This window comes from Leuciscus leuciscus, assembly GCF_965113295.1.
Source record: "Leuciscus leuciscus genome assembly, chromosome: 25".
Lineage (NCBI taxonomy): Eukaryota > Metazoa > Chordata > Actinopteri > Cypriniformes > Leuciscidae > Leuciscus > Leuciscus leuciscus.
The window spans coordinates 16,942,408-16,962,670 of NC_138724.1; the positions used below are offsets into that span (position 1 = coordinate 16,942,408).

The following is a 20,263-nucleotide window of genomic DNA, read 5'->3' on the forward strand; positions in this document are numbered from 1 at the left end:
TATTCAAATGTTTTTGCGTAAAATAAAAATACATATACACGTTCTACAAAAGTTCATTTGCTCAATCGCTAACAACAATGACTTTAAGTTATCTTTTGGGGCAATTCCTCAGCCAAATTTGATGTGCAAATAATTAATCGCCACATCGTGTAATTAATTAGATTTATTACATTTAAACGCTTCCAAATGGCAGAGAGACAATGGTCTAGCATTTTGGTGTGGTGTGGTGTGGTATATATAAAAGAAGCAAGGGGGAAAGTTCACTCAAAATAAGATTCTCCACAGATACTACCACACACGATTTTTCAGGATGAAACTGATGTAAGACAGTTTATGTTGGAAATGCCAGCTGGAAACAGGTACCTTTCTACACAGTATTTGGGAATGTACTCTTTTTAAACCGTTCTAGAACCATTTTTTTAGTTGCTTGTACAGTATTGCTCCTAAACTGTGTCTATTAGGTGTCAAGTCTCAAATACCTAATGTTTAAAAACGTGTATTTTCTATGTAATACAATGGCAAGTAGGATTATTTTGAGACTCTGGAAGACAATGAAAGCCCCAGAATTGAAAGAGTGGGCCAGTGCAATGGTAGATATGGCATCTTATGAATCTATGCTTAACCGACGATGTTAGAGAGGAGGGATTGTCTCCTTGGGAAGAATTCTGGACACATATTACAGTAAGGTCACAAAATGAATAGATAACCACTTTGTGTTTTGTCTTGTAGCCTACTGTATTTTATTTCATGGCCAAAATGTGCCTGTAGGACCTCTAACCCTGTTTTTATCGTAATGTTGTTGTACTCCTGTCACCTATCAACCTTCCAAAAGAAGCAATAAAAAAAACTAAAATTTAAAAAACAAAAATGTAAACGCTTGACAGCCCTAATATAAATAGATTATGTCGATTATGACTCTTAAATATATATTTCATCGTTGTTGACTGGTTACAGTGTTTTGACAGGTACATGGCATGGTAAATGTTCATCATCTTACCTTCCAGAAATAGCCTCATGAGCTCAACAAATGATTATTCACTGAAGAGGTGGGTTGGACACACACTCTCTGTGTCCTGTATTATGACAGTCACCATAGAAACCTGCTGCCAAGCTTTCTTTCAGCAGGAAAGTACTGAGTGTGCATATCGAAAAAACAAGGAGGAAAAACAACCTTAATCAAGGATAAAAAAGGTTTGTTATTCTGTTCTGATGATTATGTACTTGTAAATTAATAATAGACTGCATTAGTGGCACATTCATCTCAATTAATAGTAGGCTGCTATGAATACTTACTCTTAATAACATGCAAATTATGAATGAGTAAACACTACATAACCCTTTCTGCAACAGAGGCTGTCAAGTAACCAAGTCTGAATGAAGATTATAGCAACAAATAAACATACAACATTGTTTCCATGTTGTTGTGCCACTCTGACGTGCTCCGTTCAAACTCTCTGGTTCGTGTGAAATTGTTTTGTATAAGGGCAGGACAATCTGCAGTTGAGTACACAGTATCAACTCAACTCACTTTCCAGAGCTCTCACGAATATGGCCAATTGGAGAGGAGAAAGACGAAGCCTTTCACCTTCAGATTTCTGGAATGACCAGGAATGGGACACTGACCTGGGCCGTAGATCTTTCCGGCACACTCTTAGGTCTCTAAGTCCCCTCGCTCTCTCGGATCTTGACTTTTGGGATAGTAGATCTCTTTTTAAAGCTCGGGTATGTACAAACTGAAGCTGTGGGGATGAAAATAATTTTCTTTTATGTAATTTTAACAAACATTTCCCTTCCTTCAGAAATCTCCAGCATGGAGCTGTATTGGCTTACCTGGATCGACTCTCCGCCCAAAAATCAGCACCAGGTTAGTGCTTCAAAGTCACCATGAAATCAAAATGGACAGTTCTTATTTTTATGGAATATTGCAGTATTTGTTATAAATGATTTATCTGTACACATCATTTCTTTTATTCATGCGCCCTCATAATCTTTAATCAAAATAACTTCTCCCTTGTGCAGCGTCATCTCTTCTCTTCTCTTCTCTGATGACGTGTTTACTGGCATGAGGGTTTCATTAAAACGCAGCTGGTGCCATCTTGTGCCTCAGTTATTCGACTGTATATACTGTAAATTGAAAAACATAGTAATAGTAGGCCTAAGGTAATTTTGTTGAACTGTTTGGCTTGTTGCTAGAATGATTGTTTTGTACCTAAAAGATAATAAACAGTTAAGATTTTGAAATGTTTTTTTCTCAAATCAACGTTTCATGTCTCCGTCCTTATTTATGTGGTGAAAAGCTGTCTAATAAGTGATACGACTGTACATTATGTCTTAAAGTTGGCATAAAATGGAAATTTCTCACATTCCTGCTGTACATTTTGAGTTGTTTTGGTGGGAACACACCTCCAGTACACAAGGGGGCGATAGTTACCTACAAATGGCTGTCATTCAAAAAATGGCATGAAATTGAAGTTGCAATAGTCTTTTCTTACCTATTGTGATGTATATAGCGTGTATATCCTTCTCGAACATGACAGATTGTAGGTCAGGACTTGATTCTGTCCATTGGGAATTGATTGGATAGTTGTGGTTTACTATTGGTGGATCTCATGTGAGTGACAGGTTGTCCCGCCCTCATGCCAGTAAACACGTCATCAGAGAAGAGAAGACGCTGCAAGAGTTATTGGAAGTTATTTAGATTAAAGATTATGAAGGCAGGTGATTTAAAAAAAAGTATGTGCAGGCTCAAAGCTCCTTGCTAGAAACTGTTTTTCTTTGTGGACGCTTTGCGTTTAATGAGCTAATCAAATATTTAATCTCAAATAAATATTTTGTGTCTAATTATTTACTTAGTAGCCGTATAATAAGCGGGATAATGTACATCGAGCCGGTTGTTATCTAAAAAATAAAATGATGTGGCTGGATGTACATTATCCCTTACTTTTGTCGCATACTTGTTCTCTCTGTATCAGCACTCTTGGCAGTGAGAAGCAAAAGGGCTCTTTGGGCATGACGAGATGGTCATCTGCATCTCGCGTGGCTCCAGAAGGAGCTCCACCATCTCACTCTTCTTCTGAGGACTTTGAGCTCAGAGCTGCCCTGGAGGAAAGCAGCATGAGGAGGGCAGAGCTCATCCAGAGGCTCCGAGAGGCCAAAGGTCACCTGGACACTCAGACAGACCATTTGAAAACCAAAGGGTCTCAGCTTCAACAAAACCTGAGCATCTCAAACATTCTGGAGATCAAGCACAAGGTATAAATGTCTTGCTTCCTCACCAACTGAAGCAGTTTGAAATCAACTGACTTTTGTGTTTTGTTTGATATTGGTTTGATTGGCTGAAAAAAGGAAAGAGATATCAAAGTCTGCTGTTGTATTGAAGGAACACTCATCCCTGTTGATTTTTTTCCTCCCTCGCAGCAGTTGTCTGAAGCAGTGAGTGCTCTTGAACAAGACAAGGAAGCTGCAGAACTGAGTCGCTTTGAGGAGAGCCGTCGCCGAGGGGAATTACACGACAAGTGAGTTATACAGTCTTTGCACTATGAATGGAATCCATACATGATGTAACAAGTACACTAAACTAACATTAAACACGCATTGCTACTTAAGTATTTCATTTATGCACACAAAATTTACCATTCAAAAGGTTAGGGTTGGTAAGATTTATTTAATGTTTTTAAAAGAAGTCTCTTATGCTCACCAAAGCTGCATTTATTTGATAAAAAATACAATAAAAAAGAGTAATATTGCAAAATATTATTACAATAAAAAAACCAACTGTTTTCTGTCTTAATATATTTTAAAATGTAATTTATTCCTGTGATACAAAGCTGAATTTTCAGCATTATTACTCCAGTCTTTAGTGTCACATGATCCTTCAGAAATCATTTTAATATGCTAATATTTTAATATTTTAATATTTTAATTTTTGCAAATTTACTTTTAGGGTACTTCAAAAGAACAGCATTTATTTAAAATAGAAATCTTCTGTAAGATTATAAATGTCTTTACTGTCACTTTGAACAATTTAATGCATATATTGGCTGAATAAAAGAGTTATTTGTTTAAAAAAAAAAATATTTTTGGACTGTACTGTGGGGTCCAAAAGTCTGAGATTGCATTGAAAATTCTGGATTTTTCTCCCCTTAAACCTGGAAATAAACACATTTTTAAGATGTGGAAGGATTTAAAACAAAGCATAATGTTTAATTGAAAATAAGTATGGAGAATTCTGCACTATTTCTTGGTCACACATTTGTGACATTAATTGATCATGCAGCTTTGTACGGACACGCTAATTTTTAATTAACTTTTCACTCATTGCTATGCCAATAGTATAAATTGCAATGAACATTTGTCAATTAAAGGTACACTATGTAACTTCTGGCTCTGTGTGACTGTGCTGATGAATATGGTGATCCTACTGCTTATTAAACATTTATTTATAGCTTAAGAGATTTCTCTAGGATCTGAAGATGTTACTGTCACTATACCCATTAATAGACACGGTACTTCCTTAAAGATAAATTCCAGCACAACAACAACCATAATGTAGTGACCCTTCACAATAGATTATGCTTTACAATAAACTATGTTAGAGGGCAACATATGTCAATTTATCTGTTCAATAAAATACTGTACTCACCTATTGAGTTATAAAAACACCCTCACCGCGTTCGCTTTTACATTTCAAATCCCTCAGCCACTTCTGAAAAGCCAATGTTGATTCTCGTTTTATTACGAGCTTTGCCGCATTTTCTTTTTTGCCAGCAGACTCTCCTCTGTTCGCCGTTTGTTTAAAATGGGTGATTCCCTGGAGGTTTGAGATTAACCTGCTTCATGTCAAACTTTCTCTCTCGTTGTGTCAACTAACCGTATGCCACTCCTTTTCTCTTTTTACGGATATGACTGATGTATGTATGCAATTTCCTGCGAAAACCATCCCGACAGGTCTACAATATAAACACTTTTAATAGGCTTACCATAGTGAGTCAGTGTAAGACAAAAGCACGTTTTGGAAGATGGATTGATGATGCATTGACTTTGAACAAAAAATAAGTTACACCTACAAATGTAGACCACGCTGCATATTTCTGCATTGATATGTTGATTTACTCTATGTAAACTTAGAGTTGTGCAGCTTGAGTTGGACATTTTGAAGATGAGATCGAACCTAGAGAGAAGGACTCCACCCACATCCCCAAACCCACTCAACAGAACTCTGCCTGCTACAAAAGACGAAGCCCTCGGAGAGGTAGAGCTCATTATGTGCGACAAAAAACCCTAACATTTTACAGGATCACAATAACAATTGAAAAGTAAATGAGAAAATTCCATCTCAATCAACTATGGTTTTGTATGCTGCTGCTTCCTTCAGGGGCAGAGGCAGGTTGAGAATGAGATAAAGAAGCTCAGAGAAGCTCTCAGAACGGCAGAGGAGAAAACAGGCGACCTGGAATACGAGAAAGACAGTGCATTGAGACGGCTCCATTCTTCTGAAGAGGTTAAACATTCATTCAAAGTTTGTTAAAGGGTTAGTTCACCCAAAAATGAACACTGTCATCATTTACTCACCCTCATGTCGTTCCAAACTCGCAATGAGGAGATCCAGTCAGATGTTAAAATTTTATAATTCAATTTTTATTTCTTAGCAGCAGATAATGAAATAATAAATGAGAAATAATAATATTTTATCCATAATCAGGAGTTTCATTGTTCATTGTATATTGAAGCAAAGCAGCCCCACCAGACACAGCTACAAGATTAAACATATCTGGCTTTGATGGTTTCGTACCCTAGGGTGAGAACACATCGTTCTGGACCATATGTGTCAGGAAAGATGTCTTTTCTGCAGACATGATAGTTAAGATAACATCTTGTATAACTTTAACAAAAACATTGGCTCCACTGTGGTCTGTCTAGTGGAAACTTTAAGACTTCTGCTAACATCTTACAGAAAGAACAAAAGGTTAACCTAAGTCAGCTACATAGAGACATCAAGATTAATAAGAGAAAAGCATTGAACATACATTTCAATGATTATAATGATAAACACAACAAACTATATGTTTTCTTAAAATATGATTGATTATATTTGATTAAATGATAAAACATAAACAAGAGATATAATATTTTTTTTTCTTTTTCTGCTTCATCAAACACAAAAGAAGATATTTTGAAAAATGTATCCGTACAATGCGTACTTTGTTTTTTGTCAGTACAATGGAAGTCATGGGGTCTGAAACAAGGCTATTGTTGTCAACTAAAACTGTTTGGTCTTGGCGGAATAGATCTTTTACGCTGCTGCTGCTAGTACGTGACCTGCTACTGGACTTGCTACTGCTGACACGCTGCTGTGAGCAAGTAAGACGCTGCTGCTGCTGTACAATATAGCGTACATGAATTACCAGTAGCAGATCTATACAGGTGCAGCTGGGGAGGTGGAGGATTTCTGAAAGCACGCTGCAACTGCTACAGCAAATGCTGACTAAGTATTTAAAGGTTAAGCAGCGAGCTCATTGGCTACTGATACAGCAGGAACCAATCAGCTGTGCCCTAAAGATAATTATGTGATTGTATGCAGACTGAGTTAAAGCATACATACCTGTCAACATTTGGGTACCAAAATATGGGAGGCCTGGGGGGGTTTCAGTTCAACCACCACATGCGGTTTCATGTCATCTTTACACACCCCATCGCCAAATCATAGAAAAATTCAGTTAAGACAGTTGTATTCATCTTAACAATACACAACAAATCAATATACAGAAAAACAGATTTCTAAAATAAGGTATAGGCCACAAATCTGTGAGTAGGCTACAGTTTTCAAAACTGAACAGGTGATGTTGTGTAATATTCAGTTACTGTAAGAAACTGTTCCAGCGGGTGGAGTTTACTGGTAGGGGAGACCGGGGACAGTTGCAACAGGGGACGGTTGCAACATGTCATTTTTCTCCAATCAGAAACAAGCTAGAGTGATGACACTCATACTGTACATGCACAGTTAGACCCTCCACCCACCAAGAAGACAGTAGACATATTCAACATCTGCTGATGTATTTATTGAACAAAACTTGTTTTGGAGGTATGAAAGTAAATTTTTTCATGAGATATATTTTTGTCATACTGTCCTGAAATTTTGTATGATTTAATCAAAACTTACATAGTTTGAATTGTTGTTGTGTTGACTACTAAGTGACATGGTTAGCATGTGTCAAAGTCAGCGTGTCTAGCAGGCACATGATGTTCTGTCATGGCTGATAGGGTCGGGGACGGTTGCAACATGTTATAAATTGCATGTTTAATAAAAGTTTGTTGCATTACAAATTGTTAAATTCTTCCTGTCTGACACTGAAATATGGAGAGATTGAATAGCATCTGTAACACCTGCACACTGAATCTATGTAGGCCTATGTTCTACACATGAACAAACAAAACTCAATAACTGTTATTTGATAAATATGACTAAATAAATAAATAATAGGCTACAATAATATTATTGAAATAAATAATACTATAATATTATAGTAGGCCTAAAACAGTTAATATTTTCAGAATTCTTTGCTCATTGAGACAAAAAGCTTAAGTTAATTAATGAAATTTAAGGTATTTTTAACATGTTGCAACCGTCCCTGGGTTGTGTTGCAACCGTCCCCTGGGTCGGGGTCAGTTGCAACATCTGACTTCTTCCATTCAAATAAATACTGTGAACGATATGTCATATATAATCATCTTTAAATGGTATGGGTAATTAGCAGACAGATGCAAGTTTAATATATACAAATTTGGTTGGTCTAGTCCAAATAGTCTCTGAGTAATTGAGAGAAATGCAAAAAGTGTTGCAACTGTCCCCGGTCTCCCCTACTGAATTTTACAAATCACCTGTATATACTCCCATTAACTGGAACAGATTTTCACTGGAACTGAATATTACATCCAAATATTGTTATGTAATCAATCAGCTATTGTTTTGTAACTTCACCTACTGGAACAGTATTTCACAATTTTTCACAGGAACTGAATATTACAAACAACTATTGCGAAAGAACGATTTACAAAACAACGATTGCGAAAGCGTGCACGGATTATGAATTTGTTCACTGTTACCTTTGTACATAGTTTTTTTTCTTTTTTTTTCTGTATAGTTCTATTTTGTTAATAAATTTTGAATTTCTATTTTGGCTTTCTCGTGTGTCCCTATTTTTGTTGTGTCCCTTTTGAGCCACGGGGCGAAACGGGTACGGATAGAAAAAACCAAAGCAACTGTGCGGTTTACAAATCGGAGCACAGCCGAGACTTTTTCTCTGGTACTTTTGGTGTAGGATATTTATTTCCGTCAAGGTCAGACTGCGATGTCAAATGTATTCCCAGGAATGAGTGATGCGCTTTCCGCTTTTAAAGTTTTACGTTTTTTTTTTAAAGATGGCTTGAATGGTTTAAAAGCAAGAATAAAAGCGCATCATATAATGTAATGACATGCAGCAAAAGGATGACAGAAAAAAACGGATGCTGCATTAATTGCGTTAAATATTTACTTACCACTGAGTCTTCTCCCATTTCTACCAGTAATGCTTATTCAACTTCCCGCGTCTACTACCTGCGCAGATATCGACGGCTCAACTGGGTTATAGGCCTAGGTTGCTAGGTTGAGCTCATAAATGGGTTGAAATTTGTATGATGTGTTGATTGCGCGAGTTGGATGGGTTTCATACAAGATCTGGCAACTTGACAACCTTGGAATAATATATTGATGTGATTATTCATTTAACGACGTTTGGGCCATACAAATAACGGGAGTTTTACGGGAGAAATAACAAAACGGGAGGGGGGCGGGAGATGGGTGTGAAATACGGGAGACTCCCGGGGAAAACGGGAGTGTTGACAGGTATGAGTTAAAGGGATATTTCACCACTGGAAAGATGAATGTGTATTTAAATCATTTATGTAGTAGAAATATGAAATTATTTTAGAAGTTGGGGCCTTCTAGACTGAAAAAAGCCAGAAAATGTATTTTTGGCTCATGTGGATGAAAGACCACAACTCCCAGAATGCACTTGCTTCGCTGCCCTACTAGGCCACTCCCAAGCCACGCCTACCGGTTACAGAGGGCAGTATCGGAAGAAATGATACAACTAGGCTACTAGTTGTATCATTAGGCTACTAGTTGTCATTGTATCATTGTATCATTAGGCTACTAGTTGTGTTACCTGTAGTGGAAGAGCCTCTCCTCAATATTATTAACTCGTCTTTATCTTTAGGTCATGTTCCAAGAACATTTAAACTGGCAGTTATAAAACCTCTCATTAAGAAACCACAAATAGATCATAATAACCTAGCAAATTATAGACCCATTTCAAATCTTCCATTTATGTCTAAAATATTAGAAAAAGTGGTGTCCGCTCAACTGGGCTCTTTCTTGCAACAAAATGATATCTATGAAAAGTTTCAGTCTGGATTCAGACCGCACCATAGCACTGAAACTGCGCTCGTTAAAATCACAAATGATTTACTTTTAGCTTCTGACCAAGGCTGTATCTCAATACTAGTTTTACTTGATCTTAGTGCTGCGTTCGATACTATAGATCACACATTACTCTTAGATCGACTACAAAATTATACGGGTGTTCAAGGACAAGCACTAAGCTGGTTCAAATCATACCTATCTGACCGCTACCATTTTGTCTATTTAAATGGAGAAAAATCGATCATAACTCCAGTAAACTATGGAGTGCCGCAGGGATCTGTGTTGGGCCCTCTGTTATTTTCCATATATATGATGCCACTTGGAAATATTAGAAGGAAACATGGAATTAGTTTCCATTGTTATGCTGATGACACTCAAATATATATTTCATCACGGCCGGATGAAAACGCTAAATTTTCCAAATTGACAGAGTGTGTTAAAGATATAAAAAATTGGATGACGCGTAATTTTCTTTTATTAAATCCAGACAAGACAGAGGTAATACTTATCGGTTCAAAAAACCGCCCACAAAACCTCGCACAATACAACTTTAACATCATAGGATGTCCTGTTACTTTATCCTCTACAGTAAAAGACCTGGGTGTTATACTCGATTGCAACCTGTCTTTTGAAAATCATATTTCATATGTTACAAAAACAGCCTTTTCCCACCTTAGAAACATTGCTAAGCTACGTAATATGCTATCAGTTTCTGATGCAGAAAAGTTAGTTCATGCATTCATGACCTCGAGACTGGATTACTGTAATGCTTTATTAGCTGGTTGTCCTGCATCCTCAATAAACAAGCTACAGTTAGTCCAAAATGCCGCCGCTAGAGTTCTTACTAGATCAAGAAAATATGATCATATAACACCGATTTTATCATCACTGCATTGGTTACCTATAAAGTTCCGTATTAATTACAAGGTATTGCTACTGACTTATAAAGCCCTAAACGGCTTAGCTCCAGTCTATTTAACGGATCTTCTATCACCCTATAATCCATCGCGCTCTTTAAGATCACTAAATTCAAGGCTTTTGGTCATACCTAGGATATCCAGAACCACCAAAGGAGGGAGAGCATTTTCACATTTGGCTCCAAAACTCTGGAATAGTCTTCCTGATACTGTTCGTTGCTCAGACTCGCTCTCCCAGTTTAAAACTAGATTAAAGTCGCATCTCTTTAGCCAGGCATTCATATAATATTTTTAATCTTACAGTTCAAACTACAATCCGGCCTCTAGCTCATAAATGCCAGAGGAGAACTGGCCCCCGACTGAGCCTGGGTTCTCCCAAGGTTTTTTTTTCTCCATTAGGTCACCTGATGGAGTTTTAGGACACCATTAGGTCACTTGATGGAGTTTTTCGGTTCCTTGCCACTGTTGCCTTTGGCTTGCTCAGTTGGGGATATTTTGGGGATATTTAATTTTATCAATCAATAAATTCCACTTGAACAAACCTTGTTGTATTATTTTAATTGAATACTGTGAAGCTGCTTTGATACAATCTGTATCTGTATTGTGACTTGACTTGACTTGACTTGACTTGACTTGACTTGACTAGTTGACTCGAAACTGTAAAGACGCCGTTTTATCGTGAGATCTAACCCTATGGGCGGGTTGAAAACATGCGGAACGAGCTCCTACTACTGGCTAGGTAGTCTCTCGCCTCTGGCCAAAAAAGCCTCAGATGATGCAAAATGACGATTTTTGCGTCATCTGAGGTTTTTTTCCAGACACACAATACAGAAATCTCTCATCTCAGGGGGACATGAGGGAGGGAAGCACGGCCATTCGAAAATACTACCGGGTTTCTACTGATACAAAGCCTAATGCTAATCGGTGAAGTATCCCTTTAAGGACCCATCAGCCTGAGCCATTTAGAGTTTCATTACAGAATTTTGTATTAAAAACATTTTTGTTAATTGAAATAAAATAAAAGATAAATATAAGATGAAAAACTTAAAACTAAACGAATGTGAGAAATGCTGAAAAATGAGAAATCAATTAAACCATTAATTGTAATTTGAAAAATATAGAAATAATGGTGACAAAATTACTAAAATTAAAATTAATTTGAAATAGTATATAAATAATACTAAAATAACTCTGATCCAAAACAACTCTTTTATGACAAGAACTTCTTCAAAAATGTTCTTTTTGTGTTCGACAGAAGAACGAAAGTTATACAGGTTTGTAACAACATGAAAGTGAGTAATCAATGACAGAATTTTCATTTTTGGTGAACTGTTCCTTTAAAATTTGGTCATTGTGATTAAAGTTAACATAAATGCGCAAAAATGTTATTAAGATTAGATCTAAAAAGTATGCAAACATTCACCTAGGGTAAGCAAGAGGCAATAAAGCAAGCAGAAGAGTTGGAACAAAGACTGAGCATCTCCGTCCAGACCCAGGCAGAGCTAGAGGACCGGCTGAACGAGTCCCGCAGCCGCCTGGGGCAAATGGAGCTGGTACAAGCCAAAAAGCTGTGCTACACTCTCTAATATTTCATTATGACATGACCCAATACTGCCAGATTAACTATTATCTCTCTTCCTCAGGAAAAAGACCTGTTTACCACTAAGACACAGAGACTAGAAGACAATCTGAATGACTTAAAGGTCAAACTATCTGGAGCTTTAATGGACAAAGACCGTCTTGTCCAGGTCTGATATTACTTACATTGGACATTAAGTGGCGACTCAACACAATATAATTTTTTTTAACCACACATTACATTTATCATATGCATTTACCATTGATTCCCCCTAATGTACTTGACCATTTCTGGGTGATAACCCACCAGTTGAGTACCACTGATTTAAATTAGTTAGTTAAATACGATGACCCTCTGTGTATGATTGTCTGTAAAGGAGAAAGCAGAGCTTCATCAGAGGATTCAGACTCTGGATCTGCAGTTGCAGAGGGAACAGAGGAGCAAACAGGGCTTCAATGAGCAAGTGTGTGAGCTCCATTCTGAGATATCTCAAGCTAAGAGCCAGGCCAACAAACAGAAGATAGAAACCATGCTGATGAAGGAGGAGTTGCTTTCCATTAAAGAGGTCACCATTTACACAAAAATATAAAGCAGCACAACTGTTTTCGGTATTAATATTAATAAGAAATGTTTCTTGAGCAGCAAATCAGTATATTTGAATGATTTCTGAAGGATCATGTGACACTGAAGACTGGAGTAATGATGCTGAAAATTCAGCATTACATCACAGGAATAAATTACATTTTAAAATATATTCAAATAGAAAACCGTTATTTTGAATTGTAATAATATTTCACAATAGTACAGTTTTATATATATATATATATAAGTTATAAATATATATAAATAAATATACATATAACTTATTTCATCTGGTAAAAAACATTCAGGAAAGTCAGATCATTTAAAATAATAACATGAGGATATAATAGCATTAATATTATATAGGCTAACACAATAATTATTTAAGCCACTTAGATTGGCATTCATTAAAATACTTTTGGATTTTAGCTAGTATGTTCTGAATTGCTCTAAACAACCTTTTCTTAATGCTTTGGACATTCAGTTGAACGAAAAGCTGTCGTCGGATCTGAGCAAGGCTACAGAGAGGCTACAGGTGACCCTTAACCAGCTACACGAGCTGGAGGCACAGAAACTGATCCAAACCAATCAGATTGCGGCACTGGAGACCGAGCGCTTGCAGCTGATTGGAGAGAAGGAGGAACAGAGGAAAACGTTTGATGATGGACTTCACGAGAAGATTAGAGAGCTGGGAGAGAGATACCAACACAGGTATGATAGCACTGTCCATTATTTAACTTGTCCATTGTAAAGTATTGTTTGACAATGAATATTAATATTGATTGTACAGATTTTTTTATGTCTCTTATCCTCTAATATTATTCATTTCATTTATCAAGGGAACTGCAGGGCAATTTGGAGCAAGAAAATCATACTCTGCAATTAAAATGTCACGACCTGGAAAAAAATTTCCAAATCTTGGATGCGGAGTATAAGCAAAAAGAGGAGGAGCATCAGTGTATGAGGGCGGAGTTTGAGCGGGAGAAGGGGGAGTTAAGGAAAGTGGCCGCTCACTGGAACAAGAGATGGCTGGATGTGGCGATGATGTTATGTTCGACACAGGAAGAACTTGATGAGCTCAGGAGTCAACAGCATGAGAATGACCAAGTAACTTTCGTTTTTAATATTTGGTCCCCTTTTTTGGTCTAATTTGACCTTTTGGCAAGTGTGTAGTGTTACTGTGTTCCCTAGTGAAAAATAAATATACTAAAATGTATCTAAAATACATTTATTTTATGCTAACTATACTACAAATGCCATTACATATTTATGTACTTAATATAAATGCCCTGCAGTTGTACTTTTAGTATACTAAATTGGTATACATTAAGTCTGCTAAATTGTAACTAATTTTGTACTTAATGTACTTTAGTTATCCGGAAATAGTGCTGAGGTCCAACTAAAGATATACTTGAGTATATTTGATTGTGCTAAAGTGGAACTATTGCAAGTATACTTTAGGTACACTTTAAATTTCTTGCATTTAAAGACTGATATTACACAGATCATATTATCCTTACTTATCGTGATATTAAAACACATTTTAGGCTTAATAAATAAATGTTCATTGTGCAATAAAGAAGTACTCCAAATCAAGTTCTCCAAAGTAAGTCTCAAGCGATATGTCAGTAAACATTTTTATGGATTTGTAGTATACTTAAAATACATTTATTTTAAATACATTTTGGTATATGTTTTTTTCACTAGGATTAGTATATCTATATGTTGTCTTACAGCGAGAGGCTGATGTTTTGGAAGTGCCACTAGATGACTGCAGGGAACAGACGGACAGAAGCCACGGGCACCAGAGACTCATGGGTAGCTCTGTATGTCCTTTGTTGTTCTTCTTTCCATCCTGATCTCATAGTCAAAATTTCCCACATGATCTTTAAAAGTTTTAAATATATAATATGTATGTAAAGAGCTATTTAGTGATGTTTGAGTTTTTTTTTTTTTTTTATGTCATGTCCTCCCAAGGTGTCTCTTGAAGACATGGAAGAAGACATGGAAGGAGAGTTAGTGCAGGAGCTGCTGAGGGTGAAGGACATGCTGAAGATCAGAGACACTGAGCTGGAGGAACGGCTGCAGGAGCTGAAGTCTGCTCGCGCTCAGGTGGGGCCTGCAAACTGAAATCTGTGTAATCTTGGTTGGTTTAATGTGAGGAAGGAGATATGATTTTTCATACTGTGCAGGTGTCACATCAGAGCGGTGAAGTCCAGAGGCTGGAGCAGCTACTGGCAGAGAGAGATCAAGAAGTTAAAAAGAAGTATGTATTTTACTAATAATTCATTCCCATACAGATAAAGTAAACACACACATACACAGTATATACAGTATATGATATATATATATATATATATATATATAAGTATATGGTATATGGCTATATATATATAAAGTAAAGTATATATATATATAAAATATATTTCATTTAAACCTTCTAAGACCAAAATCATTATGTACTTCAAGGGGCAAGACAATACATTTCTTAAAATGTATTTAATTTGTTAAATGTATCTTAAAATATATATATTTATATTAGATTGACAATATATAAAAATGGCACAACTATATTGAAACAAATTAGCGCTGTCAATCGATTCAAAAAGTTTGTAAATATAGATTCTATATTTACAAACTTTTTTAATCGATTGACAGCACTAATTTGTTACAGCACACACACACATAAATATATATACAGTATATATACATATATAAATATACTGTATTTACACACTCAAACTTTTATATCATGATTAATCGATTTGACAGCACTAGAGCAAATACATTTTGTTATATATATATTAAAAAATATATATTAGCAATTTTTTTTTCATATTGACTGACAAAAAATGTATGATTATGGCATATGAAAATGAATAAATCATGAGACTGTTTAAAGGAGTTAAACAAGTTCATCTGGACAAAGGACCCCATTTATTTCCAGTGGGGGGTTTAACGGTCGTGAAATGTGATCATGCAGTGCTATTAAAAACAAGTAAAACTGGAAGCAGTTGCGTATTGTTCCTTTAATGTTTCATGTCATCAACTCTTTTTCATTCTACCACAGGGATCAAGATCTGAAGAACCTGGAGATACAGAAGATAACAGAGAAAGCAGAGGCTCAGATGACGATATCCGCCCTGGAGCAGGAGGTACAACGGCAACCATGACTTTTAAAAAAGTTTCTCACAGCAGAACAGATTAATCTAATGATGTTTCATTATGCCACATCTTTGTGCCTCTTACCTCGGGCAGATTTTTGGACATAAAGGGCTTCATTCGAGAGAGGGAGTGGTCAGTGAATGCAGACCTGAGTCACTGAAGGCCTTGCTAGAAGGTATCTCCACATGCTATAAATGAGTAAAGCCTGCAAATTTGTTCCAATTACATGAATACAAAAGCTCCTAGTTATACAAGCTTGATTTCACACGTTGTTGTGTTCCGAAAAGTGTCAGAATTCAAAAACACAACGCAAGAAGGCATAGCATTTACACGAGATGGGGCTCTGTACCGCATAAGCATTAGCACATCTGCTATAAAAGCAGTGCAACAGTTTTAAATTAAAACAAGTTATGGCTAGCTACCTGAATACTAACTCATACTGTTTAAAACTGGGGGTTTTGGCCTTTGAAATTCACATTCCTGCAAAGTTTCACTCCAACCATAATCAAACACACATGAACAAGCTAATCAAAGTCTTCAGGAGTACTAGAAAGTTGCAGGTGAGTTTCATCAAGGTTGAAGCTAAACTCTGCAGAAAAAAAGTGCATTTTGAAGGCCAGAGTTGAGTTGCGTTTAACTCCACTTTTAGACATACACTCGCAAACTTCTCTTAGCACTTCCCCTCGGGGGAATCCCCACCGCCATTTTGAAGTGCGTTAAACTACGTCAAGTTGGTGAAGGAAGTTTATTTGGACAGACCCTCAATCACTCAATTTTGACCGAGGGAGCTAGTCCATAGATATCCATATAAGGCTAGATGTCTTAAGGCGGAGTCTCGAACGGCACCACCGGCGGCCATCTTGTCACAGGGAAGCTTTCTGGCGAGCTCTGTGGTATCTGAAGTAAGGTGAGTGATCAGCACGAACACAAATCCTCTTATCTCGCTGAAATCTTGACAGATTTACAAACGGTTTGGTTTCTTACAAACGTTATTAACGTGGCTATAATTCTGAATGCTTGAACATGTATGTTATAATTATTCATATGTATGCAGTGTCATAACTACATCTCTGACATTTATAACAAACCATACCGTTTGAAAATCGGTAGAAAATTGAGCAAGTTATGGTTATTTAAAAGTACATGCACCATTAAAACACAATGTTACGAGTGAGCGAGCTCCCTGTGGCAAGATGGCCGCCGTGTGCGGACGTCGACCTCCATTGACCAGCAGCGCGGACGAGACATCTAGCCTTTATTATATGATATCTATGAGCGAGTCTACTCAACATGTACACTTCAGGCAGATTAAAAAGCACAGCCATTTGTAGGTGACTCTATCGCCCCCTTGTGCACTGGAGGTGTGTTCTCACCAAAACAACTCAAGAGTCCACATTTTGTACAACAGAAATGTGTTACCTCAGAATTCATGCTCTCGGCCTAAAACTTTGCTTGTGTTTATTTTGTGGCCCCAGAAAGCAAGAGGCGAGCTGAAACGCTTGAGCAGGAGAGAGACCAAGCCTTACAAGGTATCAGCCTTGTACCTTATCAGGTAATGATTGCCGTTTGTTTGCACATGTGTGCTAGTGTTTATTCATTGATACGTAGCTTCTTTAAACTGAATTTCTTTCCATAGGGTAAAGCAGAGAAAGAATCTCCACCAGAGAACAAAAACCAGAAACCTGTTAGTTCAGACTTTGTAGATCCCAACCAACAGAGGAGGCTAGTCACTGAGCAGGTGCTATACAGTGTGCATATAACACTTCATCATACTACTTACTATTATATACTTATATACTTCTGTGCTTATTTATTTCTATTTCTGTGCTACAGCTGAAAAGTCTGTTCAGAGAGAGAGAGCAACATGGAGAAAGGTCAGTAGTAAACAATGAACACACTGTCAGTTGTCAATCAGTTTGATTAATTATCTCCCCTCTAAAAGCGGGTTTATTTCCACTCCTTCCTATATAAAAATGAGACAGTGGGGAAATTCCAGACTCAGAGGCCCCAGCACTCTCCCCTCCCCCTTCTCCTGTTCCCAACTGAAAATCTGTGGAAAAATCAGTAAGTGAGCCGCTTAAATGGATGGACAGACACACTGAATGGGAGACACACTGAATAAGATCAGTCAAGGTGTGTCTCACTGCTTTTATCGAATTGAAGGAAATCCTTAAACCACAAGTTTTTGAAATCAAAAAAGAAAGTAAAACACTTCCTGAAGTTTTAAGGAGTTTGACTGGTGTTTGTTTTATCTTGCTTAGTTTTCTTTGTTTGTTAATCAAATCATTTAGTCCTAAATTGATAGCATATAAATGCTCCCAACTTTAACTCAATATATCTGCGTGAATCCTGGCTCAGGGAAAGGAGTGGGGGTGGGAATGCTGGAATTTTCCCAGTGTCATAATTCACGTTTGACAGGAGAGGACATAAAAACCCAACTGGAGAGGAGGCCATAAATCAAAAAAAATTGACGTTTGACAGAAAATGTTTACGTATGTCTTGTGTACAATTAAGATCTCCAGTGTTCCCAAGAAGACCTAGCTTGGTTGAAAGCGGGGTCCAAAATGCTACAAGTATTAAGGTAAGCACATCGTTTTCAAGTGGTAAGTTTGTTTTTTGGCCATAAATCGTGATACCTTTTAATACTGAAATTAATAACAGCTGTGTGACACATTTAGGACTGGAATGCTGTTGACACATTAAACCAGCCGGGAAGAAAAACACAGAAACTGGAGCAAGAACTCCAGCAGGGGGCAGCAAAGGGGTCTTCATCCCAGATTTCAGTCTCTCAGGGGGGATCTGAGAAAGGGGAGGAGCAGAAACAGTCAACCAACCAGAAGCACCTCAGCAAGACGGCCCAGGTATGTTATGATAAAGATTATTGTTGAGAATCTGCTTAAGAACTCTACCTTGCCAGTCGTATTTTAATAACATACTTTAGTTCTGTTCTAATTCTATTATAGTTGAAGACTAATTCATAATCATCCGATTGGAATCTGTGATATCTTAGAGAAGGAAGTTTTACAAACAAAACAACTCCATGCAAGAGCACATCAGGCCATAGACTCTAATCGAAGTGTCCTGATCTAACATTTTGTCTTAATCAAAGAGCATGCTGGGATGGAGGGGCACATAAGCAGCTTTTAGGGTTGCAGGAGGGCGTCTGCAGAGGATGAGGTCAGAAGCAGGGATAAAACGCAACAGAAACCCTGTACTGAATGAGATTTCTAATGTTGTATAGTTGTTTTATCCTTGCAACACTTAGAAAATAACTACAATGGGATAAATAGCTTTTATGCTGTGGTGTGATATTATGAAAATAAATGGTGAATTAAAAAAAAAAACATTAAAATATCCTACACTTACTTTCCCCGGCAGATGTCAGCAGTGAGAGATAAAAAGGAAAATCTAAAAGAGAGAAATGAAAATCTCCTTGAAGGTGAAAAAAGTGACAAAAGTCCAATCATATATTGAAATTGGGGCCAAGTTTTGAAAATTTGTGTGGGGTCGTAATTATTTTTTTCTGAATGTTACATTTAAATGTTATCCATAGATCAATAATTTATTAATTTGTGTAATTGTGTTCCTTTCTGTCTTGCTGGTCCAGCTAAAGTAACCTCTCCTCATCCAAACTTCCCCCTGGGCTGCAAGGATGGAACATTCCTAGCAAGGCAGATTGAGGTTCGTGACTCGGATACAGAATAATCCATTTGAGGAGAAGGAAAGGGGAGCAAACTGCTGGAGTGATAATAATCCATCGCAAAGATTCATACTGAACTGACAACTAATCTATATGCACCTTCATTTCCATACAGTACAGTTAAGCTATTAAAAATGAAACAAATTTTTATATGGATGTTGCCAATTTTTCAATGTTGTTGTTTAGTACTGCTTGAACCAACTGTGAGGCACATTTAAAATTTGACACAAAACACCAATGAAGTCAGATGAAACTTTATTTATCAAATTTGCAATTATCAGATTTTCTATATATACTTTTATTGTCTTGAATGCCGTTTGCAGGTTGTTTTCTAAAGACAATGTTCAGAGATATTTGATTTCACTGATACATACATTTGCACTGAATCTATACAACAGTAACAACAAAAATGTTATTTAGTTCTAAATATGATTTAAAGAGATTCATTTCTAAAACAATAATAAAAAAAAGTCTTCCAACATGGGGTTGAGGTGATTAATATCTATCCATGGTTGGGAGAGACTTGAGGTCATCATGTCAGCTTTTCATTTTGCACTTATGGTTGAATATAACATGATGTTGCGCAGTATCCACTTCATTCGTGCTACAGGGAATCTGTCCCTCTTCATCAGCCTCCAAACCAATATAAACATGCCCAATGACATGAAGTAGGTGCATCTCTGGCAAAAGAAAAAAGTGAAATATTCAATAAAATATGCATTATAAAGAACCAATCACCAGACCATTATGGTGGAGATTGATGTGCACATGATAGTCTATTAAAAACATGTACATGATCCATTTAGAAAGGCCTTTTCATCATTCTCTATACCTAAATATCAAAACCCGTGTTCATGTGT

The 20,263-nt window shown here is 36.9% G+C and overlaps 1 protein-coding gene across 11 annotated transcripts; it reads left to right on the forward strand.

Annotated features, from left to right (window-relative positions):
* Window positions 1-282: 282 nt before the first annotated feature.
* LOC309490229 (uncharacterized protein) lies at window positions 283-19,884 on the forward strand. 11 transcript variants are annotated; one of them, XM_082159270.1, is made up of 24 exons: window positions 283-359; window positions 1,005-1,722; window positions 1,800-1,864; window positions 2,973-3,252; window positions 3,418-3,515; window positions 5,128-5,251; window positions 5,375-5,500; window positions 11,805-11,930; window positions 12,021-12,125; window positions 12,333-12,521; window positions 13,023-13,249; window positions 13,378-13,645; window positions 14,275-14,364; window positions 14,516-14,650; window positions 14,731-14,804; window positions 15,609-15,693; window positions 15,797-15,878; window positions 17,179-17,255; window positions 17,340-17,441; window positions 17,537-17,577; window positions 18,218-18,284; window positions 18,382-18,564; window positions 19,082-19,142; window positions 19,311-19,884. In XM_082159270.1, exons 2-24 carry the CDS (start codon window positions 1,549-1,551, stop codon window positions 19,406-19,408), a joined length of 2,877 nt encoding a protein of 958 aa, XP_082015396.1. In that variant the 5' UTR covers window positions 283-359; window positions 1,005-1,548; the 3' UTR covers window positions 19,409-19,884. The 11 variants fall into 11 exon arrangements, 10 of the variants coding, with proteins under 10 accessions (XP_082015396.1, XP_082015398.1, XP_082015399.1 ...); XM_082159272.1 differs by lacking the exon at window positions 283-359 and having other exon boundaries at window positions 999-1,191; window positions 1,351-1,722; XM_082159273.1 differs by lacking the exon at window positions 283-359 and having other exon boundaries at window positions 999-1,191; window positions 1,484-1,722.
* Window positions 19,885-20,263: the final 379 nt, after the last annotated feature.